This window comes from Falco biarmicus, chromosome Z (assembly GCF_023638135.1).
Source record: "Falco biarmicus isolate bFalBia1 chromosome Z, bFalBia1.pri, whole genome shotgun sequence".
NCBI lineage: Eukaryota > Metazoa > Chordata > Aves > Falconiformes > Falconidae > Falco > Falco biarmicus.
The window spans coordinates 41616380-41643040 of record NC_079311.1 but is presented as its reverse complement, the minus strand read 5'-3'; the positions used below and the strand labels follow the sequence as shown (position 1 = coordinate 41643040).

At 43.0% G+C, this 26661-nt stretch overlaps 1 protein-coding gene across 1 annotated transcript; it reads right to left on the bottom strand.

Moving 5' to 3' along the window:
* Positions 1-10936: 10936 nt before the first annotated feature.
* On the bottom strand, positions 10937-16905 carry GAS1 (growth arrest specific 1). The gene is made up of 2 exons (XM_056325112.1): positions 11835-16905; positions 10937-11540 (listed from the first exon to the last, which is right to left on the bottom strand). Exon 1 carries the CDS (start codon positions 13343-13345, stop codon positions 12353-12355), a length of 993 nt encoding a protein of 330 aa, XP_056181087.1. The 5' UTR covers positions 13346-16905; the 3' UTR covers positions 10937-11540; positions 11835-12352.
* Positions 16906-26661: the final 9756 nt, after the last annotated feature.

Genomic DNA, 26661 nt, shown 5'->3' with positions numbered 1-26661 from the left:
GCAGTGTGTTAGCCATCTTTAAAGAAATCAAAAGGAAAAAAGACGAAAGGGCTTGCCCTATCATGCAACAAACTTTGAAGGAAATGAAAAATCAAACCCTCTTGCATTCATTACATTCCTCTTCTCAACTAGAATCATCCACTGCAAACTGAACTGAGACACCCAAGTCATGACATTTAGGGCACTAGTAGCCATTTGTGCTTATTACTTTTCACATACCCCAAGCTAGAAATACTCTGTCATGATTAATTCTCTGAATCAACAGGTTCAAATCCATCCACATATTCTTGAACTTGGAAACTATCTAAAAAAGGGGAAAGAGTGTCATCCTATAGTTCACTTGCAGATCTGCTCCTCTTATCCCCAACATATTGTAATAGAACTAGAGCTAGTACAGAAAAGATCAGGAAGAACGATCAAAGGGATAGAATGGCTCCATGGAAAAAGGAGGCTTGAGAAGGGATGTGGAAAAGTGCTATAAAATCACTGTGGAGCAAGGGAGAAGTGTCAAGAGCCCTTTTTTTTTTTCTTCACAAAAGCAGTGTGTTGGGTGGCAAAGTCCCACCAAAGAAAAGGAAAATCTTCTCTGAACTGCATCGTTAGCAGTGGAACTCCTTGCTGCAGGTTGCCAAGGACACAGGGGTAGGTAGAACATGGCAAACTGGAGGCAGAAAAATCCTGTAGTACTTCCAGAAAGACAGAACATTTGGTACTCTATCTCTTAAACTGTTTCTTCGTCTATCATATATGTGAAAGAAAAACTGTAAACTACAAATGAATATTATTATGTTGAAATCTCAGAATAAATGTTGAGGAAGAAAAAAACAGGTTATTATAAAAGTATGGATATACGTGTGTCTGTGAAGTCCTCCTGTTCATGCTGAATGAAAGAAATGCAGTGAAATTGTGACAGTGTGGATTCAAATCACATGGGCTGATTTGGTTATGAGTTTTCCTGGAAAGGGCTCCTGCAGTGCAAGTTCCCTAAAGGACAGTCATGTGACTCTAGCGACAGATGTGGCAAACTGAAGCATCGCATTCATGCACTACTCCAATCTAAGGAGGAGAGGCTGTGTACTCAAGTCAGCACTGAAGACACTTACCCTGAAGGCCTTTTTGGAGTAGTGAGATAGGGATGGGAAAAGAAGATAGCCCTGCCAACAGCAAACACACCTAAGGTAGCATCTCCTTCTTCAGCATCTTCCCCAAAATCTGTCTGTGCATGGTGCCAGCTTCAGAATCTTGCTCTCCTAAGTCTCCATGATGCAATTCCTGCCTCAGGAGCAGTGGTATGACTGAGGGAATAGCAGCAAATAAGTAGGTGGTTTTTTGAACAGTGAGTAGAAAAAAGGCAAGACATTCCTGTAAGTTTTCAATACCACTTCAAAGCAGGGAAACCGAAACCAACATAGATATTCAATCTCACAGTTTAAATGCAGCCTGTGTCTCTTGTGGGGATTAGTATAAATACATGATTATAACACAGGTTAATAAACATCAAGGTTAGTGTTTTGTGAAGAGCAGCAATTTGTGTTTCTATATCCTAGCTATAACCTGATAGGAAAAATTATTTTGCAGGTGGTGGAGTTATGTCAAGATAAAATCATAAAGCACTTTGTAGCAAAAAAGCATTAAGCATTTGGCAGCATTTAAAAATATACACTTCCCATATCCCACATTATGTGTTAATTTTATTGACGCATAGTATACCCAAACATTTTAAGACAACGTATGTCTGGGCAAAGTGATATGCATATTATTAAATCAATACAGACTTCAATTCATTACTAGTAAATGTGTCGGCATATTCAATATTAAAATGCCCATGTCTGTATTTGAATATGTAATTAACCCCAAGCCTGTTTTAGTCTCCACATTCAGTTGTTCAAAAGTGCACTTTTTAATGGCAATACTTTATTTAAAAAAAAAAAAAAAAACTGGAAAAATTATTGTGGAGTCATTTCCTATAGACATTACAGAAAATGCTTCTCTGAAGGATAAAATTTTGCTTAAAGTGTCTTCAGTTCTGCCTCTTATCTAGTAGTCACAGTTATGCCAAATGTCTAACTATTTTTTCATCAGGGAGCAGATAATAACTCAAAAGCCTCAGCCAAAACAAACTCTTTGAAAAGATCTTATGAAATCATTTCTCCTCACAAATCCATAAAAATCACCTCAGACTTCTTATCAATAGAAAGGCTTAAAGAGGGTGCAGAAGTCGTTGAATTATGATGTGCTTGTTTTAATGAAATTCCACTCCTGCTGGGATGTTCCCTGCAGATTTTCCATATTTCAGCATGGGAAAGGTTTGATGCTTTCCTGCCAGTGCCAAGAGTTAATTGAAAACATTTCAGGATAAATTCAGCTTGGGGGCCAACGTTCCCATTCCTTCATTATTCTTAACAATAATAGAGGAGTAATACAATTATTAATAGGCATGTTGTATCCTCTTAAAGTGGCAGTGTGTTTCTGAAACCGTGTCTTTCACATTCTTTTTCTTAAGCAAATCTGAAACAAATGGAAGAATAGAAATCTTAGGAGAAAAGCAAGCCTGGCTGCTATATTATACTGTTCATCACTTTTTCTCCACAGTGAGTATTTAGCTATTGTTAAATACAGGTAGTTACTTAAAGTAAAATAAACTAAAAAAAAAATAAAAAAATAAAAAAATCACCCATCTAGACCACAATTTCCTGAAGGTTTTTATGGTTAAAGTCTCAGCTCTGGTGTGATATTATTTTCTTTAGAGGTATGTATATCCTTAGAGTTACTCAAGGAAATTCAGAAAAGTGAAATGCAATTTTCAATAAAAATGCCATTTTAAAAAAGATTAAATCAGTTCTGAAATCACATAACCTTCTTAGATTTTATGGTTTTGATATAATGGATATGATTTTTTTTTTTTCTCCAGCATACATTAGATTGTCTCGCTGGCTCAGAGCTACTTATATGTTACCTCTCAAGGTAAGTAATTTATATAACAATCTGATAGAAAATACTATTTTAATTTTCATTACTTTTCTTCTAATTTAGAGCCTTAATTCATTTATTGCAATTTTGTCGGTATTTACACACTCCTGAAAATTTCAATGTTAAAACTTAGGAAAGTTATAAATAATTAGGGAAACCTTTCCAAAACAATGTTGTGGTTTTACTTACCTTATTATCACTGAGAACCAAGGAATCAGGACAAAAGGTTTACCACTATTCTCGCCAAATTTTAGGCAAAGTTCTGAATACATTTTTATCTCTTCTTCACACTACTTCTCCGAAAACAGACAAGATAAAATATATAGCAAGTCTAATTGTTTGCAGAACTATTTTTCATAAAGCTTGCTTGCTGAGGGATCACAAAAATAGGCCAAACAAATGGAATTTAAAGAATTCCTATAGGCTACAAGGAGTCAAAGCCGTATTTGTACCATTTAAAAAGGCTGTATCTGATCTACAACAGTTATTCCCACTTTTTTAACAGAAGTCAAAAGTCTATGATGAGGTCCCTGCCCATTTTGACAGCAGACATGATATTTAGAACTGCCCCAGTGTAGAAGATCCTCCAGACAGAACTGAGGTAGTTTAATCAGGTTTCTGCACCCTGTCTTAATCTCCTCACACAGAAGGACAGCAGGGGTAAAAGGGATTAAGGCTGGAACACTTTTCCAAGCAGCAGTGCCCAGCTGATGTAGCATTCCAGGAAACAACTTAAAGGCAGATGTAGTTTAAAGCAGTTTTTGTGCCCTGGTATGAGGGTAGGGCCTGGGCAGAATCAGCACCAGGGTTAGAAAGAGTTTCTGCCTCAGCTATCCCTACTGCAACACAGGAGTATGTGGTGGGTCAGAACTACCAATGTGCAACCATATCCCCCAATTTGCACAGCAGAGCACTGAGACCATGCTGGGCTTCAAATCTGGGCTAAGAGAGCATCACCACACAACACTTTCACTTGTTCTCGTCAGTTTAGCAAACTTTCCCTATCAAATGTTTGAGAAAATCAGATTTGCTCCCATGACTATCAACAAGGCAGACTTCAGCTACTTTGTACATACTGCTCGCAGAGCAGGATGTTTCTTAATACAGAGGAAGCACTTGATTGCTACAGCTTTTTTTGTTGCTTACTGCACACAGATCTGGCCAAACCGGACAATATTCTGACCAAAGTGTTCCCAATGAGCTCTGAAAAGAGTCAGAATTATTTCTGAATGTAACAGGAGGGATTATATCCAGACTCTGCATGCAGTCAGTATGTTCCAGGATTTAGCCTAATATTGACAAAAATTAAACCACTGAAGGTTTTGTACAGCCCAAAAGGAAAAGTTTTCACAGTTTCCAGATTTCTGTATCTTTCTTATCTGCTCCTTTTCCAAACATGTCCTCTCCTCTCTAGCAATTGTTTTTGCACAGTAACACATTCTTCAACACACCAGGCACTCATCTTCACTCACCTTGCCAGGTTTTTGGACAACTCTCTAAGCTACACCAGGCCAAACCCAAGCATTAGTTGCCTGTTGATTCACATAACTGCGTGTCTTCCCAACCACCATTTATCTGAGTAATCTTCCACTTTAAGTACAGAAATACAGCCATAGGCTAAATACTGACATCAGTAAGACTATTGCAAACTCAAACGACCTTTAACAAGAGCTATTTCTTTGGAACTATGCAAACTAGATTTTACATCATAAAATGATGAGCAGTTTTGGACAAAATATTGGGCACAAATAGTTGTTTCAGTCCTTTCTACAGAATACACACTCCTATACTGCATTCTCTTTCATGGCCTCAATTCCTGAGATGCACAGACCAAGACATTTGCCTATACTTGATTCCCCATGTCCTTTACACTAATTTGCAAACATATGATATATACCTGAATACACTAATATGAAAAAGAAAAGTAAGATAGCATAACAGTTTCTGTGGATTGCAGCTTTACTTCCTACTACAATTCACTTATTACATGACATTCAAAATATTTTAATGAGCTTAGAAAGACATCATAACTCCTGGAAAGAGATAATGTGGAGACCGTCACTACTGAGGAATTATTCTGATGGCATTTTCTTTTCCACAGTCTAAACCCCATGTTTTGGTTTCACTCTGCCATGTCAGAATGCAATAGGATTTTAGAAGACAGGCAGGTTTTCTGGTAGAGAAGTTTCCAGATTTATGTAGCGTCATACTAAACCTACAAAGTTCATACCTAAAATACCACTTCCTGAACCACTACCACTGGTTGAATCAGAAGAAGGTTTAGCATCTTTGCCAGATGATGACAGGAAACTGTAGTGCTTTTATTTTTTCTGTTTAAACCATCTAACCTCACATATTCTTTAAACAATGAAAACTAGCATAAGCCAAATATATAATCACACCATAATGTAGTAGGTGATTGCATTATTTTAGTATAAGACATTATAAACATATATGGCTTGATTTCTGTATTAAGAGAGGACATGTAGCAAGGTATGCTTATTTTCATGAGGATGTGTAGGCTTTGACTGCAGAGTACTGTAATCTCTCAGATAGTACTATGTTAAAAATGCAGACTGTGTCCACACTGTCTATATTTATATGTAGGCATACTTATAAGGGAGAAGACTCAGTTCTCTTCTATTTCTATTGTTCTGAGGCAGCAAGATACTGTGGTGATGAGTGCCAAAGACGTGTTTATAAACAAGTATTTCTCTCTTGGAAAGGAAAGAGAGGTCCCTTCTGCATTTTCAGATTCCTCCATATTTTCCCAGTCCTGTCCTTCCCCATTCCAATTCATAAGTGGAACCATCAGACAGACACTTTTCCTCATTACATTCCCTTACATTTCAGCGTTGCCCCTGTATTATACTTCCTCTTTCCCTCTTGTGTCCAGATCCTGGACTAAAATACATGTTTTAGACTTCACTCTCCTTCTAAACTTCCACTGACCACTTCCCTGTGGTTTTCCACCAGCTCTGGCCTTGTGGGCTTGTTCAACAGCTACCTCTTTTCCTCAACCTCCCTGCATCATCAGCTCCATTGAAGTATGCCATATGTATTCCTGAGCCTGATCTCACTCTAGATCTACCCAAAGAGCATCTTGGATTTCCAATTGTCATGTCAATGTTAAAATCACAGATTTATAGAAATTTATTTAGATGGGATCTCTGGAGATCATCTCTCCCACCTTCTTCTAGAAACTGTATTCCAGCCAACACTAGACAAAGTCAGCTGTGGCTCTTGCCAGCCAAGTCTTGAAAACTTCTAAGGATGGAGGTGCTGAAGTTTCTCTTGGAAATCTGTCCCAGTGCTGCACTAGGCCACTTGGCAAAGTTCTTCCTAATTCTCAGTTTGAACCTCCCAGCCACAGTTTGTGCCTGCTACAGCTTGTCATACCCTCTCACACTACCAAAAAAAGTCCAGGCCCTGCAGTCTTTACAAGTTGCCTTCCAGCATCTCTAGACTGCCATTAGATTACCGTTCGCCTGTTCTCAGCTGGACTGAAGTTCAGCTCCCTTATGTTTTCCTCAATAGTCACAAACTCTAGCCATCCTTCTAGGCAGCCTTCCACTAGCCCTTCTAGTTTCCCAATATCCTTCTTGAAACATGGAGGAGTTGTCTCAACACTGGACACTGTGTTTGAGATACCATGTCATGGACACCGAGAACATGGGGATAATAACTTCCTTCTCCAGCTTCTGGAGATGAGAAAAAAGTCCTCTCCAAAGGTGAATATTCATCTTCCACATTGCTCTTCTTTTTCTGGCCCTGTCAACATTACTGAAGCTAGTTATCTTTCTTTCCCCACCTCTGTGATTTTCAATCTGTGTCTCAACTAACCTTCTGATAATTTTTGAGCTTCTTTCTCCTTATTAGCAAGGACACTATCTGTTCATTCTCCAAACCTTTGCTGCACAACAGTCATCTCCTTTCCTCACCCTTTCTTCCTCTCACCTGTTGGAAATGAAATACCACTTTTGAAAGTGAAACTCTCTTTACACAGCCGTGTCTCTGCTCTGTATTGTCTGCACCTCACACTTCACCTTCTGACCCATCCTACTAAACCTCAGTCTACAGGGTGTTCCTTCTTCCCCTCCCTGACCTATGTCCAAAGTGCTATGTCACTGTGAGTTTACAAAAATCTCCATGCATATTCACCTTCTACTATAATATCCACTTGGCTCATAATAAATTAATGAAAAAACTTTTTTTTTTTTTTTTGTTCAATGACTACTTTGATTTTGGGCACCAAATGCTGATCACTAGCAGCAGCTGCATACATCATCCCTCTTTATTGTTTTATTTTTATGCCTTTCAGTTACATTTGCACTGCTTGAGTTTTGGAGGTAAATATCCAAAATATTAGCTGAAAGCCTCCTCAGAAAGCAAATCTTTCCCACATCCTTCCCTGCAGTTCCTCTTTAAGAGGTGTCAGCATGGCTGAGAGAATGAAGTGGCTCTGCATTGTTTGCCTGAACTATTATGTGTTTAACATTTCCATAACAAAAGTGCCACTCGACTTCTCCCCGCTTAATGCAGCTCGAGGGCTCTTGTCCTCCTTTAATAAAACATTGTTGAAATCATTTATTTAGAGCCCCTGGTTACTAGTGGGAGAATGACCATCTTTGTGCCAAAATATAGTGTATACAGTCCACTATTTTGTAGTAGATCATTCTGTTATTTAGAAATTGATTAAATGGATGTCTTAGAAAGTATTTATGCTAATAGTGCATTACTTATGTCATTCAGACAGTCAACGTGAGCCTTTTCAACTGCCTACTATAGCCAATGCCTCAAGTAAAATACAGTAACTTTCGACTTTACTGCTTACAAATCTGTATCACAGACTTGAAACCACACAGAGAAGTACTGCTTTTGCCATTTGAAAATGCTTTCTGTTGCAAGAGTACCTACTTTTCCCAATGACTTGCAATGGGTATGTTGTCACAGGCAGTGTGGCAACTCTGGTTATTCAGAACGGGAACAAAATCGATTGAATGTCTGAACTTGTTTTAGTGACGTTGAAGATGCAATGCAACTCGGACACTCAAGCAGTGTTTTCCATGACTCAGCTGGTGGTGAGTTTGTGTCCCACTATTTTTAGTATGAGCACCTTGGCTGTTTTGGAGCTCCTCTCATTGCTGTCTAGTGTACCCAAACAACAAAACAAACCAAATAGCAAGTACTGGTTTTGCATTGCATTGAGATGGAATGTCTTGTTCTGCACCTGCAAAGTTGTCTTCAGCCACCTTTGCAGCTTTACCACAGATTTTCACTATAGATGCATGCCTGTGGTGAGGAATCTGGTACACTAACAGCTCTTGGAAGGGGTGCTAAGGAGATTGTAACTAAAATCCATCATGCTTTCCAATGTGACCGTGAAAGACTTGGCCGAACAAGAGCTTTGCTTCCATCATTGTAAGGCTTCGTTTCATAACAGTTTTGAAAGTTACATATGTCTGCCTGTATACATTGGTGTATATTGTTAAAAATAAACAGAGACCTTATGTTATGTCCATTGTGATTGCATACAAAAGCTTTGCTGTGTGCTTGAGTGATCAGTGAAGCTTGAATCTCCCTCTATTTACTGTATGGTCACTGTCAGTTCAATGAACTGCCTCCTTGTTCTCCACCATTGTCCCACACTCCCTTAAACATTTGTCACTGAAGTGCCTCCAAAGACAAATAAACTGTCACCAAGAATTCAAACCTGGTAACTGGGAATAAAAAGGGAGCAGAACCTACGGGATTATTTTACATGAAATGGTGGAGAGCTCCTTCTCCCCCCAGAAGAGATTGACTGGACAGGACCTCGACAAGGAGTACTTCCAAATACCCAGACAAATGAGAGAACTTCCTGTCTTGTGGAAAATCTCACTCTGTCAGGCAACATGAAGTCTTTTCCGTGCTTAAAGCTGTCCTTGCTACAACCCTTGACATTTCAAGAATTTGCACTTGTCTCAAAATCAAGCAAAAGAAATACAAATTTGATGGACATCAACATTTGCACAGGCTTTGCTGGTTGGGACACATATGAATACAGCCAGCCATTCTTCCTGGAAATTGTGCTTACTGTGACAACACAACAAATCCCACAGAGTTATCTCCTTATGGGGAGGAGCTCACAGGACAGAATTACTTCAGCTGTGCTTATTGTACAATTATTTAAATTAAAACAATCCACTTTTTGCAGAGAAGGAAGCATACAGAGGAGCCCTCCCCTGCCTAGTGGTGTGCTCAGTGTTGATTTATTCCAGGCAGATGCTTTTGACAGGAGCCTGTAAAATCAAGTCTTGAGTTTATTGTAGCAGTTAATTATCAGTCCTTTTCTAGTGCTAATGTCTTTTACTCCTAACTGAAGAAAAATAAAGACTTAGCTGGGACTTAATTTTTCATCAACAACGAGTTAAATAGTCCTTGTGGGCACTAACTGTTGACAAACTGAAAATATGTTTCTGAGCATCTCCTGAAGAACGGGAGAAAATACTTAAGACCATCCCTATGCAATTGTGAACTCAGCACTTTGTAAAGAAAGCTGACTCTGTTTACAACAAAGTCTCACCCGAGTACTCTGTCCTCTTCCTGAAGAAACAACGTTTCCAGCTTTGTTTTAACAATAAGCTTACTCAACCGTTCAGATGACTTTAAAAACGAACTTCAGATCATAGCCGCGCACCGTACTCATACACTTGTTTGGTATCACAACTATTTGGAGGTTGGTTTGTGTGTGCACGCGTGTGCCTGTGTGCATTCATTGCTGGGCAACCTAATCAAATACAAACCCTAAAGAAAAAATAAAATAATCTGTCGTTGAAATAACTAATTCAGAAGCAGGGATTTCCAATTTTGTTGATTTATACAACAGACAGATGTGGATTTGTGCTCTGTCAAGATCTGGTGAGATGAAAAAGACACTATCTTGCTAATCTGTCACCCCCTCAGTCAAAGTTTATTTGTGGTAGCTTTTAAACTTCTGACTCGCCTTCCAATTACAGCATTTAAAATGAAAAGCTTTAAATAAACACCATGAATAGAAGATAAATAAACTCCCCCACTCCCCCCCCCTTTCCCTTTTTCCTTCTTTTTTTTTTTTGTGTGAGTGCCTAGCTTGACACAGTCCAAACTCAAATCCCCAGAGGACTGAGCTCTCTCTTTTGTGTTAATGTTTAAAAGATTTTCCAATGCCAGAGTTTATTCCTACTGCAAACATTTCTATTTACAAGGTCAAGTGTATCAACACTCGACACAGCTTAAGAGTGTAATTATTTATCTAAGGGTGTTTGAGTGTAGATCAGTAGCTCTGGCAGCAAACCAGGTTTCAGCACGATGCAAAGTAACTCCTAAGAACAATATTACAAGATCTAGTAATTGCTGATCCCTCCAGTGTGTTTACTTTTGCATTCTTTGGTTCGGGAGAAGGCAGGCTGAATGGCAAACTTCCGTGTGTTTTGTTGCAGCCCCCTTGATGCGTGCGCCACTGCCCGCACGAAGCCTTGTTCCAAACACTTGCCGCCTCTGTGTAATGTATTTCTCGCCATTTACTTGTTTGCACGCCTAGGAGCATTTCTAAGACTGTCAGTAAGAGCAACATGCCTCCACTTCTGGAAGAAAGCGCGGCGCACTAGTAATTCCACATACATATGGGAGCAGCGTCCTTGAATTGCTTTACTCTTTTCGGGCACTGGCGAGTTACCATGCCAACGCATTATAAAATCAACCACTCTTTTAAAGTAGTACTTTCAAGGCTGTATTTACTTCTTGCATGTAATTATTCATTAAAGTAAGAATAGCAGTAATTTACATCTATGTAAAGCATTACAGGCAGACAGATTTTTGTTTGCTGATTCTTTTTGGTTTGTTATTCTGTTGTTTGCCACCTCCACCACCACCCCCCCTCCCCCCCCCCCCCCCCCCCCTCGGGTCTGAGAGTTCAAGTGTCCCTGCAAAACAATTTCACCACATCCATTATTTAAAGCTCTTTACTAATTTACATGTTCAGAAAATACAAAAAGCCATACATATTTAAAACACAGGCCTTTTTTATGCCTCCTATAAAAATTACAAGGTTTAAGGCTGCTCAGAAATGCATTTATACAATTCTACAATGTTCATAAAGTCTCTCCAAATAAGAAAGTTAACTTCCAATCTGTAAAATACACTGTACATTCGATATTCTGGAGAATACTTCATTGAATCACTGTTACTGATATCCCCTTAAAACATAAAATGAAATCTGTACTTTTCCAGACAAGAATAGCAAATGCAATTATCTGTCAAATAGGATGTGGACTTAAAACTTTTTTATTATTTTTTAAATAAATTATTCCAAAAGCATACAATTTATAAAATTCTATATACAGAGAAGAGCGACTGGTAACAAATCCCAGTTTTAAATACATTTTTAATATAAGATTTACCAGAGGTCAGCACCCTGATATGACGAGAGGCAATATAACTTTTCAGGATATTTGTACATACATGTTCTCGAGTCTAAAAGTGTCTTTCAAAGATGGCAGTGCAGAGCTCTTTTACAACAAAAGTTGCATTGTTCAGTATAGCCAACAACTCTGAAAAAAAAAACCCAACTTTTTTTTTTTTATGCCACTAGGTTAAAGAGGAAGAGACGGCTGCTGGCATGCTTTTGTTATAACGAAGATGTGTGTGCAAGAGGGAGTGCTGTAAACCACAGTGTTCAGTCTGCTATTTCCTTAAATTTAATTAATGGCAGATGCAGCGTAACCCCCGTTCGGGGCCCAGCCGCACCGCGAAGAGCGAGCCTTGGCGGCCGATAACCAAGTTGCTGACTAACCAGTATGGCAACAGCTTTGGCAGCACGTTTGGGTAGCGCACCTCTTTCTCACCTTCATGTCAAAACGCTTAACGAAAGCCACCATCAGCACGCCATCACCCCCGCAGCCCCGGCGGGCGGCAGCGGGAGCCCGCCGCAGCCTCGCTGGCACCTCCGTCAGCCCGTCCGCCGGCGGCCCGCACGGGGCGGCAGCAATTGCATAGTGCACAGAGACCGGCACCCTAAAGGCGAGAGGCCGCGGCCGCCCGCTCCGCTCCGCCTCGCCCGGCCGCCGTCCCCCCGGCCGGCCCGCAAGGCCGCGGCGGCTTCGCCCGCGGAAGGCTGCCGGGCCGGGTCGGGGGAAGGGTGCGGACGGGCGCCGCGGGCAGCAGCGGAGGCGGCGGGGGGGCCGCCGCCCGCGGGGAGACGCGGGGCGGAGCAGGAGCGCCCGGGCCAACGGCCGGGGGATTAACGGTCAGGGCGTTTAAAACCGCGCCGCACCGAGGGGCCCCGCTGGCCGTGCTCCCTCCCGCCGCCGCCAGGCCCGCGGGATGGCCATCGGCGGCCCGGCGCGGCGCGGCGGGAGGGACGCTAGAGCCGCGGCAGCAGCGGCAGCAAGAGGGAGGCCAGCAGCGCCCAGGCCGCGGCGGCGGGCGGGCCAGCGCTATCCGCTGGCACGGGGAAGCCGGGCTCGGAGCCCGCATTGTCCTCCGCGTCGTCCCTCCCCTTCTGGCTCGGCTCCTCCTCGTAGTCCTCGTCGTAGTACTCCTCCAGGCCGCCGTCCGAGCCGCCGCTGCTGCCGGCGCCGTTGCCGCCCATGTCCGCGCCGAAGCAGAGGCGGGCCATGTTCTCCTTGACCGACTCGCAGATAGGCCGCTCCAGCCCGTCGCAGACGCAGTCGTTGAGCAGCACGGCCTTGGGCACGGCCAGCATGTCCTCGATGACGGCGCGGCACTCCGGCGTGCAGCGCAGCCCGTTGAACAGCTTCCCGCAGTAGGTCATGTAGCGGTTGAGCGCCAGGCTGCAGCGGCTGTCCCAGTCGCAGCGCCGCCGCGCCTCCGTGCAGCCCATGACGCCGCCGCCGGGGCCGCCGCCGGGGCCGCCGCCGGGACCGCCGGGGCCGCCGGCCGCCGGGCTGCTGGTGCGGGGCAGGCAGGGCTCGATGGCGCGCTTGGTGGCGCGGCAGTTCTCGTCCTGCGCGCAGTCGCAGTCCTCCAGCGCCGGGCCGCGCCGGGTGTGGTTGAGCTGGATGAGGGCCGCGATGCAGTGGCTGGGGCACCGCCGCCTGGAGGAGGCGGCGGAGCTTGCAGCGGCCGCCGGCCCGTCCCCACCGCCTCCCGCCGGCGCCTGCTGCAGGAGCACCGGGGCGCACGCCTCGGCGTACTGGTTGTAAGCGTAGCTGCACTCGGGCTCCCCCTGACACTGCAGCACCGCCTGCCAGCAGATCAGCCGCCGGCCCTGCACCAGCGAGCCCCGCGGCGGCCACACGGCGCCCAGCGCCGCCGCCAGCCACAGCCAGGCGGCCGGACGCGGCCAGCGGCCCCCGCCGCCGCCTCCGTGCCGAGCGGGCGAGCGGGCCACCATCGCAGGCGGCGGCGGCGGCGGCTGCTGCCGCAGGCGAGCGAGGGAGAGGCGCTGGTAGACGACGACGAGGAGGAGGAGAAGGAGCTGCCGCCCGTGGAAAAGTTTGCAAAACTCCCGCCGGCCGTGTGCATGAGGTCTCCTCGCATCAATCCATCCGCGCCGGTGCTGGGGCCCTCCAGCCCCCGGGAGCTGGAACCGGCGGGGCCGCCGTACGAAGCGGGCGCCCGGGGCCTTCCCGTGCACCCCACCCGCTGCTGCCGGCTTGGCGAGGCGGCGGCGAAGGCGCCCGGAGAGGTTGGGGGGAATCAGTGCAAACGGGGGCTCGGAGGAGAGCGGCTCCGGAGTGCGCTCGGGGACTTGCAGGCTGCGCCGGGAGAGCTCATGGTGCTGTCCTCCTCCTCATGCAGTTCCGTTTCTCTTTTTTTTTTTTCTTTCTCTCTCTCTCTCTCGTTTTTTTTTTTTTTAAACAAAATCAGTGCCCAGCTGCTGCTGCTGCTTCGTCGGGAGCTTTTAACTCTCCGCTCGCAGCATCTCTGCACATGCCAGCCGCTCCGATCCCATTCACAGTCCCGGCTCCGCTCACTCCCTCTCGGTACGGGTTGCACTTTCGGGTGGCGGGGAGAAGAAATGTCTCTCCCCGCTAGCAAGAAGATAGCACAGGGAAAGGAGAAGAGGCAGCCTTCAGGATCTCTTTCTCTCTGAGCGACTGATGCTGCTTCTGTTGTCAACAAGCCCTGCAAGCTGCTCTGCGGATCCGTCTGTGGATCTTTTTTTCTTTGCAAGGCTTTAAATACAAAAGTGCCCTCCGAGCAGCAGCAACGTGCTCTGATTAGGCCTCATTATGCATGCATGGAAAAGCAAACAAACAAAAAAAATTAGCAACGCTTCTTCTTTTACACATCCCCCCAGCCTGCGCTCTCTCGCTCTCTTTCTCCTTTTCTCCACTTTTTTCTCCCTTCGCTCGGCCCCCTTTCACTGCCTCGCCACTTGCCATTGGCCCAGCCTGTTGTTGAAACTTTTTTTTTTCCCTCCTCTCTTTACGATCTGCTGGAGGGAGGGAAGGAGAGAGGGGGGCTGGAGGGCAGCTCACATTCAAAGCTTGAAAGGAAAGGCTTAAGGAGAGTGACAGCCCCCCGAGGAGCCCCTCCTCCCGTTAAGGCGGCGCGGCGGCCGGGCCGGAGGCGCGCGGCGGCGGCGGGGGTCGGCGCTCGGGGGCGGCGGGGGAGCGCCCTGCGCCTCCGCGAAAGGGCAGCGGCGCGGGTCTGCGTGCTGCCTGTGCGGGCACGCTGCTCCTGAGCTGATCTGCCCTTTACAGCAAGGGGAAAAAAAGGTCTCTATCCCGTGTGATGTGTGTACCCAAACTTCCCACTGATTCAAGTGAGGGCAGAGCCGCTTCCCGAAAGAAAGAGAAAGGTAGGGAGGATCAGGCTCAAAATGGGACCGACTTTGCTTCTTGCTGAAATCTGAACAGAGCTCCTGGTTCCAGTATTAGTACACTCAGGGAGAGAAAGCTAACTTAGTGGTGCGCTCCGGCCGTGTAAGTACTGCTTTGCTATGCCTTCGGTGTTGCAGCTTTCCACTTACTGCATCCCCCACCGATTTTAAACTCAGCTCAGCTTCTCGCCAGAGGTTTTCGTGCACGGATTTAAGACCCTGACCTACGAGGATGCCTGTTGGCGGAAATACAGTAGGTCTCAGTGTAGTTCTTTGATACTTTAATAAAGAACTGCCAATTAGTGAAAAGTTGTTTAAAATCTGTTAGAGGATGAAGTTTGTCTTCATTGAAAACAAAATGCCTTGCTGACGTCCTGCCTTCCTGTTATACTCTCCATCCGCTTTGCTTTGCTTATAAGGAACTAGACACAAAAATATAAATATTAAGGCACAACGAGAGGAGCATAGCAAAATAAGCAAGTAGTGGTGGATTTAGCCATTCCCTTTCGCTTCAGTGCTACCTTAATTCCAGAGCAACATTGTCTCCAACCACAAGGGGCATCTGTATCTGCTGCCTGTCAAAACTGGCGCTTTTTTCATCCTAAAACTATCAACTCCATCTGTCACAGAAATTAGGACTAAATCTATTTTCCAGAACTCGGGGATCTTGGGATTCTATGCGGTGTGGACTGATGTCTGTCTGAAAGTGCGTGGAAGGTGGAATGGCGGTGTGGTGTGGCTGGGAGTCAGTGTGATTGATATGTTGAGAAGCATTCGTAAGAATTTTCTCCATTGTCATCTGGTTTACAAGCTGCTTGTGTTTCTCCTTCAGTACGGTTTTGTCTCTTCTGGTGGAAAAATCGTGTTTGCTTGTGTTCTTAAATCTGTGAAAACTCCATTCAGAACCCCTGCCTTCATCCACCTAGTTGAGAGCCATTTCTTTTAATTCTTGTTTAATAAGGTTATTAAAAATGCCACATGCCATTTAGGCAGAGTGCAGTAAATACACATTGCAATCTACTCTGGGCTCATTCACGCATTACTTTGCAGCCCTGGTCACTGATGGTAACACTGTTAGTGGTGGAAGTCAGCTAGTTTGGAGTGGGTAAGTTGGAGTCAACATTGCTGTACAAAAAGCACTGTTGCACCACCTGATAGCTAGGGAAACCTGTCCACGTTTGTGCACCTGGAGAGAAAGGGACCTGCATGCCAGGACGTTCCAGTCCTAGAGAGCCTGAGAGAGGGGACTGCAGCGGGGCAGGGTCGAACCTTGGGGTGGGACAGTGGCCTCCTGAGCTTCCTCCGCACAGGAGAGCAGGAATGGCTGGCTATCAGTCCCAGTGCAGCTGCCTTCTGCAGACAGCTGGGGCATGAGCTCTGCCTCCTTCCAGCTTCTGACTTCATCTGCAAAATCCATCCAGCTTGGGCTGCCCTTAGGTTTTGGAGCAGAAAGCAGGCTGTTTACTTTGTGAGGAATGGCAGCAGCTGAACTTCGGACCTCCCAGGAGGGGGAGTAGAGGAGCCTTCACTGCCGGCCTTGCATCCTTGCTGGCTGGGAAGAGGCAGCTGTTGAGCAGGAGGAGGGTCAGTGCGTGGTCACACTAGTGCTGACAGGCTTCCTTGGCTGGGGACAGTGTTCATTTTGCCTGCTGGTCTGAAAGGTAGGGCATGGCATGAAGCATTGCGTCATTCATAGGCAGAGATTTTTCATATGTACCTTTCAGTTAAAGAAATGCAAATTTCATACAGTAATAATAATAATGGAAGTGCTGACTTTGAGGTTTGGAATTTGGAATTATCTTTTGTATCATACAACTGAAAAAATTGTAACAGAAAATAGGTGGGCTCTTCACTTCCCACACCTTTTACCCATGTAGAATATTACCATCTACATCCAGGATTATGTATTTTTTTTCAAGAAATCACCTTCTAAAAATGATTTAAAACATACTAGTCTGTATTTAAGGAGAACTTGGATTCTGACTGTATTTGTATCTGCCATTTTGGGGAAGGGCTTTGGGGCTCAGTGCTCTGTTGGGGGAAAGACAACTTCTAAGCCTAGGGGAATAACTCTTTGGCCTCTCTTCCTCAGTGCTGGTTTTCTAACAACAGAAATGGTATTGCCAAATTCAAAGTAGCTTTCAAAGTAATGAGGAAGGCAATCCTTGCTCTTTTTCACAAAGCGCCATGTAGGAAAATATATCCCATGGCGGGACAGTAAAATAAGGTCTGGTAGCTTTCTGAATTCCCACATTTGCTATGTTTTCTGCTTACTGTCCTTTCCTGTCTAAGCAATTAGTTTTGCTCCTTACACCAGCTCTCCACATTACTACAGAGTAGCAGTCTTCCGTCGCTAGGGGTCATTTTGGCAGCCGAAAAAGCCAGCACATATCTGACCTGGATTTATGACTCCTGGGCACCTTTTTGTTTAATCCTGGTGTCTTTTCCCCCTTTTTATTTCACACCCTTTCCTAATAGTTGTCCTATCCAACTTGTGTTTTCTTTAATTCTTTTTCTGACCTATTTTACACTGATTGTTTATAAAATAAGGACATTAGATAGACACAAACCCAGCTGACCTTAAAATTCAGCAGTTCACATTCAGATGTAATTAAAAATACATGGTCTATATATGTGGTTAATTCCTCTCAAATGATTTCTAAGCACATTTCTTTTATTGGATTATATTGCTTTTTCTACGTTTCAAGAGATTTACAACTGCTATTAAAAATGTCTGGCAGGAGTCCTGTGAATTAATTAGCTGATAAAATTTCAGTTTCTGCATCGAGTAATATCTTAGTATATGCCTGATGGAGACACACAGTGAGAAAGCACTTTTTCTTCTTGAAGAAGAGATTGAATACTAATAGAGGATTTCACCTGTCAATGAAAGGTATCTTTTTGCCAAACTCTGTCAGTAGTTCTCAGAACCTTTTGGCATTATGGTGTATGGGAGTCATGGGGGGCAGTAAAAGTCCTATGCATACACCAACATTCATCCTGTAGAAATGGCCTAGTAAGGTGTCACTTGCAGTAGCCTGTGCAGATGACTGAATACGGACATGTGCATATTGCTGAGTTCTTGGATCTGATGTACCCTCAGAGACCCATAAATAATAACCTCTGCAGTCTAAAGTTACAAAAGAAAAACTTTGTGACTTACCGGATTCCCAGCACAAACTTGGGGCAGGGGTGGGGACAGGGAATGAATATAGTGCTTTCCCAAGTGGTGTCTGTTTCAATGGAGAAGTAAGGGCAAGTGAAGGCATTTAAATTAGGTTCTTGCTTCACATCTGGAGTAGTTTATCTTTTTATTGACTGTGCAGAGCTGTTTGGGAGATTGGTGTCTTAAGTTAGCCACCTAAACTAGGTGTGAATACTCCTCAAAATAGTCATTTTTTCACTTGAATGTGCAGAGCTTCCAGGGTGAGCATCCCTCCTCTCTCTTGCTTTATGCAGGCAGAAAAATAATGAACAGGGAGGATAGTAAGTGATTGTATTGATCAACAGTCACCCCACTGAGTTGAAGCTCATGACTGGTGAGACCACTGTACTTCACACTGTAGGGTCAGTTAGACATTGTTATTTTGGCCATACATATTTAGCGTTGCCAGTGTAAAGTCTTGTGAACATTATTGAGGGTATTCAACACCTGGCCTTCAGGCCAATTATTTTTAATTGATTCACCTGTGTATTATCTGGGATTGATCCCTTCTAGAACAGGTTGCACAAGTCCACTTGCACACCAGTCAGCATGGGGCTCTTATTGACACCTTAGGATACTTTATAACATTTTTCCAACCAATGCATGGTGCAGACTGCCAGTGTGATTTGTTTATGGCGTGATTTTGGAGACTATGTGTTGCATGCTATGGGGTGTGATTGGGAATGAGTGGGAGGTCAAAGCATACTGATGTAGCTTTGGAGGACTGTGTGGGGACTGTGTAGGATCAACTGTGTTGATTCTGGAGTGAGCTACATGTGGAGGTGCTTTCTGGTTGCCTCCCAGAAAACAACCTGGGAATGTACTAATGGATGCTGGAGGGAACTGGACTGACTCAATCTGTAAGCAAGAGACTGTACTTCAGTCTCTGAGGTGTTAATGGGAGCAGAGAATAAAAAGAAGCCCATATAGTCTTGTCTTATTGCAAGAAAGGGACAGACATTTAAAAGGAATATGGAGTGGACCTGTTTAGAAGAGTTGGAGGCAGGATATCATTATTAATTTTGGAATGTTAGTTACTTGGGTCCAGCAAATACAGCGCTGTAATCGTTAACTGTGCACATAGAATCATAGAATCATGGAATCGTTTAATCATAACACTGTTTGGATTGGAAGGGACCTTTGAAGATCATGTAGTCCAACTCCCCTGCAATAAGCGTGGACATCTTCAATTAGATCAGGTTGCTCAGAGCCTCTTCCAACCTGACCTTGAAAGTTTCCAGGGACGGGGCATCTACGACCTTTCTGGGCAACCTGTTCCAGTGTTTCATGAATTTTATTGTAAAAAATATCTTCCTCATATCTAGTCTGCATATACCCTCTTTTAGTTTAAAATCATTACCTCTTATCCTATTGCAACAGACACTACTAAAAAGTCTGTCTCCATCTTTCCTATAAGTCCCCTTTAAGTAATGAAAGGCCACAATAAGATCTTCCCAGAGCCTTCTCTTCTCCAGGCTGAACAACCCCAACTCTCTCAGCCTTTCCTCACAGGAGAGGTATTCCATACCTGTGATCATTTTTCGCCCTTCTCCAAACCCACTCCAACAGGTTCATATCTTTCCTGTACAGAGAGACTCCAGAGCTGGATGCAGTACTGCGGGTGGGCTCTCACCAGAGCAGAGGGCCAGGATCACCTCCTTCAACCTGCTTGTCACACTTCTTTTGATGCATCCCAGGATACGGTTGGCTTTCTGGGCTGCAAATGCACATTGCTGACTTTCCAGCTTTTCATCTACCAGTACCCCCAAGTCCTTCTCTGCAGGGCTGCTCTCAATCCCTTCATCCCCCAGCCTGTATTGATACTGGGGGTTGCCCTGACCCTGGTGCAGGACCTTGCACTTGGCCCTGTTGAACCTCATGAAGTTCACATGGCCCTATTTCTTGAGCTTGTTGAGGTCCCTCTGGATGGCATCTCATCCCATAGGCATGTCAACTGCACCACTCAGTTTGGTGTCATCTGCAAACTTGCTGAGGGTGCACTCGAGCCCACTAGGTCATTGTCTATGTCATTGATGAAGGTACTAAACAGTACTGATCCCAGTACAGACCTCTGAGGGACACCAGTCATCACTGACCTCCATCTGGACGTTGAGCCATCGACCACTACTCTCTGGATGCCACTGATTCCTCATTTGTTGAACAGTTCACCTGTCAAATCTGTATCTCTGCAATTTAGAGAGAAGAATGTTGTGGGGGACCGTGTCAAAGGCCTCACAGAAGTCCAGATAGATTACATCTGTAGCTCTTCCCTTGTCCACTGATGTAGTCACTCCATCATAGAAGGCCATTATGTTGGTCAGGCAAGAAAGACTTGCCCTTGGTGAAGCCACGCTGACTGTCTTGAATCGCCTCCCTGTCCCCCATGTGCCTTAACATAGCTTGTAGGAGGATCTGTTCTGTGATCTTCCCGGGCACAGAGGTGAGGCTGACGGGTCAGTAGTTCCCAGTGTCCTCCTCCATTCTACCCTTTTTGAAAACGAGTGCATTGTTTCCCTTTTTCTAGTCACCAGGGTTTTCACCTGACTGCCATAGTTTTTCAAGCATCATGGAGAGTGCCTTGGCAACCACATGAGCCAGTTCTCTCAGGAGCCTGGGATGCATCTCGTCAGGTCCCATAGACTTAATGTATGTTCAGGTTCCTTAGGTGGTCATGAACCTGATCTTGTACAGTGGGAAGGACTTTGCTCCCCCAGTCCCTGCCTTAAGCTCCATCCACTCAAGAGGATACATAAACTTGCCTTAAATATATTTTTAATTCAGTGTCTCCTTTCTTTTCAATATGCCTTTTCCATTTATAATATTTACTTAAAAATTGAGTAGCATCCTTGTACAGTTAGAGATTGTTATTTATATATGAAATAGTAAGTATCATTAAGAGTATTTACCCAGTGCATCCAGTACAGTAAACATGGAAATATTGCACAATACTTTGCTGGACTTCTGCTTTTCTGAACTCTGTTCCAATCTAAACTACAAACTAGACCACACATGATGTTAAAACAAATCTAAGAACAGAGTAGACCTCCAACCCTTTTTTGGTCCTAACAAAGGCAAAAGTAATTGTGAAGACAACACATTTCTGGTCACCTGTTAGGCCAGTTAAATAAAGGTTTTAAATAACCGTGTCCTACAAAGATGAATGTAAACTACAGATGCTGTCACTATGTCAAACCAATTTAAACCATCACAGTATTATGGGAGTTCTTTGCTGAATATGTCAACATGTACACACAAAAAAGCAGTTAGATGGTTTTTGTTTGTTTTTTGGTTTTTGTTTGTTTATTTTTTTATTTTTAGATTTTCCCAGTATTTACAACCAGATATTCCCTGAGGCAGCTAATAGGTTTGTGTTTCATTTTCTGCATGTGCTTCCTTGAAATTCATATAATACAAGTTTGCAAGAAATAGGAAATTCTGAGTTTTCTTAGATGAGAAGCATGAAGAAATGAGTAATTTATGGGTAAGTAGAATTCCACTCTATGTAGTCTGAAGGACAAAAATAAAGAGTAGCTGTTTCATTTTTGTGATTTCACATTACACCAACACAATTGTGTACCCTGGAAAGGTAATACCTAATGTGATCTCCTACTTCTTCTAACCCAAAATTCAATTTCTGCATTAGAATTTGAAGATGGCTGCTGAGCGAAATGTCATTCAAAAGCATATCCCAAATCTGTTCAGTTTGGTGGGTATCTTTGATGATACTTGCCTAAGGCCTTGTTTATACACAAAAGTAGCTGAGGTTAAAATAAAACTGTCTTTCAGAACTATTTGATTAAAGCAATAAAAATCTAATTCAACATAAATTTGGAGTTAGCAAACTGATTTTGGATGTGTTCCAATAGGTCTCTTTAAGCACAGCTGGCTTCATATCATTGAGAAATGGTGATGTCTTTATTGAGTTGACCTGCTGTAAAAGAGTGACAGACTTGTTTATTACACCTTCTTAGAAGAGTTTCATTCTTTCATTTTACTAAAACAAAATGTGTATAGACTAAATAGTACACTAAACATGAAATAGGCATGCAAATATTTCAGAGTCCTGACCCAGATTACCAAATTCAAATAAATCAGTATTAATAAATAAACTAATCAAAGTGTGCCCAGGCAAGAATTTGCTCTGATTTAACTAGGTCTTTTAAAAGGCAATTTTAGTTAACTTTTGGGTTGGTCAGCAGCCTAAACTCTCTTTAGTTCATTTGTTCATTTGCTTGAAATACCAGAGAAGAAGAATGAAGTAAGATGGATTTTTATATGGAGGGAGATAGCTTGGGTGATTAGCAGACTTTATGACAAGAACAGCGACTGGGTTCATGCAGGTACACGCGTCTTTCTTCCTACACTTCGCCTAAAATTAAAAAATGTCAAAGCAGTTAGTAGAGTTCATCTCCATTCCTCTACTATGCCCTTAGCTGTGGTACCTGAATTCCAGGATGAAAGAAGAATGTCTTTGTGTTTTAAAAGTTTAATTTACAAAAGTGATGAATGATTCAGTTGCTTCCATATTAGGGGCACAGTCTGAGACATTTCTAGCAGCCCGGTTTTCAGAATATGTTGAGCACCTAACCTTTGAAAATCAGATTTTCTAGTTTGACATTCAAAAAGGAATCATTCACCATCACAGATAGCTTTGAAAATGTATTTCCTTTCTGCAGCTAACAAAAATTAAGGGCTTCAAAAATGCTGGAGAAACACAGTCATAAACTTGTCACTGTGCCAAAAATAAACACTAAAACGTTGAGGTGGGGGATCTCAGTAACAACACCACATAATAAATGGGGCTTTCTTTGTAGGTGAAATACTGTGTTCGTGGCTTTGATACATCAAAATACACTGGGCTGCCAGCTGTTCTCAGACATGTTGCAAATCAGTATTTTGTTCTTCCTAACAAACAGTGATCATTCTCCTCATTCTTGGTGGTAGTGGAGGTGAGCTATACTTTCCTCTTCCTACTTGCCTTAGGCAACTGCTCTTTTCAAAGTTCCCCAAAAGGGCTGGATCAGATTAGGGAGGCTGTAAAGATGAGACTGAAGTCGGTACTTTTGGGAAAGTGGTTAACAGCAGCAGTGCTCTGGAGATTTCCCAAACTCTGGGAACTGAGTTGTACACTGGCATCATGCTGCTTTCTGGAGCCAGACCTAATATCCATGGCTGGATAGCCCAAACATGTCCAGAGGCTTACAGATATTAGGCATCAGAGATGGAAAAGAGGTTTTGGAACATTCTCCATCCCCACTGCAAAATTATGCAGCCAGTGTGAGATTAGCCATTGTGTTAAATTTTCCAGTTGTTTATTTTGGCCTATTTTTAAATGTCCTAAGTGATAAGTTAAGGGATTTCTACCACTTTCTTTCAATAGATTTCTTTGTTTCTAAACATCTCTTATAACTGATGCAAATTTTTACCACCTTTAAATACCATTGTGCATAGCTATAGTTCATTTTCCCACCCAGGTAATTTTCTATCAACATTAATTCCTGTGGTATTCATAAGATTAATTATTAGGGTAATTATTGTGTAACTAATTATACCCATGCCAATTCAGTTCATTATGCTGCAGGTGAAACTGCGATATATGTAGCATTGTCTAGTCGCTTTTATCTGATGTGTTAGCATTCAGACCTTAAGTAGGGCTAAAGCAGACTAGAACTAGGATTTGGTAAACACCATTGCATATATTCTGGTAAAATCCAGTCAATAGCATTTACATTTTCTTCATTCTGTTCTTCCATCGATTTTATACATTCACCCCACAAATCTGTGATCTGGAGTTACAGCTGTGTCCATAACAGGGAAGGTGTTGCTTTCATTATCATATTGTTATTTGCTCAGATTCTCTAGTGTTTTTATAAAGCAAAAATGCTCACATCTTAAAATGTAAACACTTTTAAAGCAATGCCTTCCCATGTGTTTTATATCCTTGTTTTAAGTAGATGTAAATCATTATCCCTTGCATTTAATTCAAATGGATACGATCTTGTATTAATAGTAGTAGTGTGCACCTGTTTCTTCCTTTGCCCACAGTCTTTACCCTATTCTGGATACCTTGCTTGTGCTTATGGGCTACAAGCTGTAATATAGAAACTTAGAAGTAATGGAAAGGACATTCCCTAAATAAAGGTTCATGTCTTAGGAGAAAAATAGCTTTACAAATTTATACGCTGTCCTTGCATTCCATCTTTGGCATTTGCTTCTTTAATCTAGCTGTAATAAAGAGAAAGTTCCCTATTTTCTCTTTTGCCTCTTTCTTGAGGTCCGAGTTAGATTTGTTCCAGCAAAACCATCTGAGTTAAGCTCACAGAATGCTTTATTTTGTTACATTTGTTTCATACAATTGGAAAGATGCTATAGAGATGCTACAGAGATGAGGTTTTGCAATACACTCATGGTACATTTTTGGGGATTGCAAAGCTAGTTCTGCTTGAAAACTTTTTATAACGCCCTGTTTTCAAAGGATATGTCTATAGCAAAGTAGTTTTTAACCTAAATTTAACCTGAGTTATATAACTGCTCTAGACATCCTTTTTTTTTGAAAGAAAAGTGGGATCATTAACTGATTGCTTGCTTTCGGTTAGTTGGGCCTTATGACTTCAACATGTTATTTCTCCTCAGCTGGAGTGAATTGTCATACACTGGGAAGCTTAGCAGTGTGTTCTGATGTGGGTAACCGGATGCATACTGAAAGGTAGTGAGTTTCTTCAAGGTGAGGTCAAAGGATCATACATGCATGTGGGTGGCATCAGTGTCTTTTATGTTTTTTTCACCATTCTTTATTCCATTGTGGAATGGTTGCCCTTTTTGATAACATCTTTGTACTTATTTTCCCTATGCCTCCATTTTTTCCCTTACATCTTCCTGAGGCCCTTTCTTGATTGCGTTTTATTTCAGTCCCTGCTGACGTTTAGGAAAAAAACAGCAGAGAAGAGGACCTCTGTTTGGCCATATTTATTGATGCTGCTGTGGCCTCTCCGGTTACCTTTTGTCAACTTTCTTAACTGAATTTCCCTTCACAGAATTGTTTGTCAAAGGCAAACCATTGCCCAAACTCACATCTAAATGTATTTCTGTGAGAATGCATCTGGATCATTTGGGTAGCCATCCTGAAATCTCTCTGGGAATCTTTCAGAGAACAGGAGTTACCACCAGGTGGAAAATTGCAGCCTGAATGGCACACTACAAATATTCAAGGCTTACAGCTCAACTCAGAGCAGACAGTTCAGAGAAAGCCATTATTTTAATTAATTCACATAAAGTGTTTAGTGAATTATTAAAGAATGTGACAAAATATGTTTGCTTGCACATCATTTGAGAACGAAGAATGGAGCAAAAAACTGTCAAACAAGAAGCTTGTTGTGAACGGTTCAGGCAGCATTCGTCTTCTTTTAGGTGGAATGTGACCCTGCTAACCCTGAAGTGTGAGTTAGACCTTTGATGTTCAAGGGGGATTCAGAACCAGGCAGACAGAATTCATCCAGCCTGGGACGGTAGTGTGTAAGTGACTGGTGACATGGTGACTACCTTTCAGTGAAACCAGGCCCAGTTTGTAACCAGCCTTAAAACCAAGGACTAGATCTAGTAGAATAATTTGAGGATCTGGGCAAGACATGGCAAGACATGTGTTCCTTAAAAAATTTTTACAAATTGATGAAGATAGGAAAGAAAGAAAATAGTGAAGAAACTGTAGAGGTAACAGGGAAGAGAAATTACTTTTTCCTTCTGCCTTCTCTTTTGTTTTTAAATAGGTAATTAACTTATATTGAACTATCACTGTCATCATTATCACATTAGCTGGACTATTTAGCAAGGAATAACATGTCTTTTACATGGTTTGATTTGACAACTCAGTGAAAGAGAAACAAGGTGTTTTTAGCAGAAAAAATGAATGTTGTAGGGAAAATGTCCTGATCACAGGTGAAAAGCATCATAATTTTTCTCCACTTCTGGCCTTTTAGATTCAGTGTCGTCCTGGTAATGTTCACATCTGCATATGTGGTATGGATATGAGAATTTATATTGGGTAGGTACAGCTACATAACAAGTCAGTCAGCGTCCTCAGACAGCACACCTGAAAAGGCACAGGAAGAATACAAGATATATATCTTTTGAAACAAGTAGGCATTTATGGTCATTGTGGATGAAAATCACCCCTGTGCAAATAGCTAGCAAAAAGCCCTGTGTTCCCTCTTCCTGGAACTACAACTTAAACTGGGCAGACAGAAGGTTGCAGTGGAGTGTCTGTATGGTCCATCTATGTCAGGAAAGATTTTTATGCATGGAACTGGTAAATCTGATGGAAATGGGTGCTGTTCATGGAACATGCCCTGGAAACAGTGAGAAGGGGGAAACTCTTCTCATTGGCAATATGGTGAAAACCCAGCTGCAGTTGTATCATGGCTGTTAGAAACGTAGGTACCAATTTTACTAGCAATAGCAAATAGCACTGCCCTGCAATTTGGGTCAATATTTCCCCAGGAACGTAAAGCTATTCATGACATACCTGCAAGCTTCCTTGGTTTTTCTCCCCATGAATAGCACTAGGTTATTTCTGACTGCCATAGAATTTTTTAACGGAACACATTAAACAAAGCTAAATTCAGTAAATGAAAGTTGTCAAAACTGCTTTGTATTTGACAGGAATACAAATGTATAATATTTT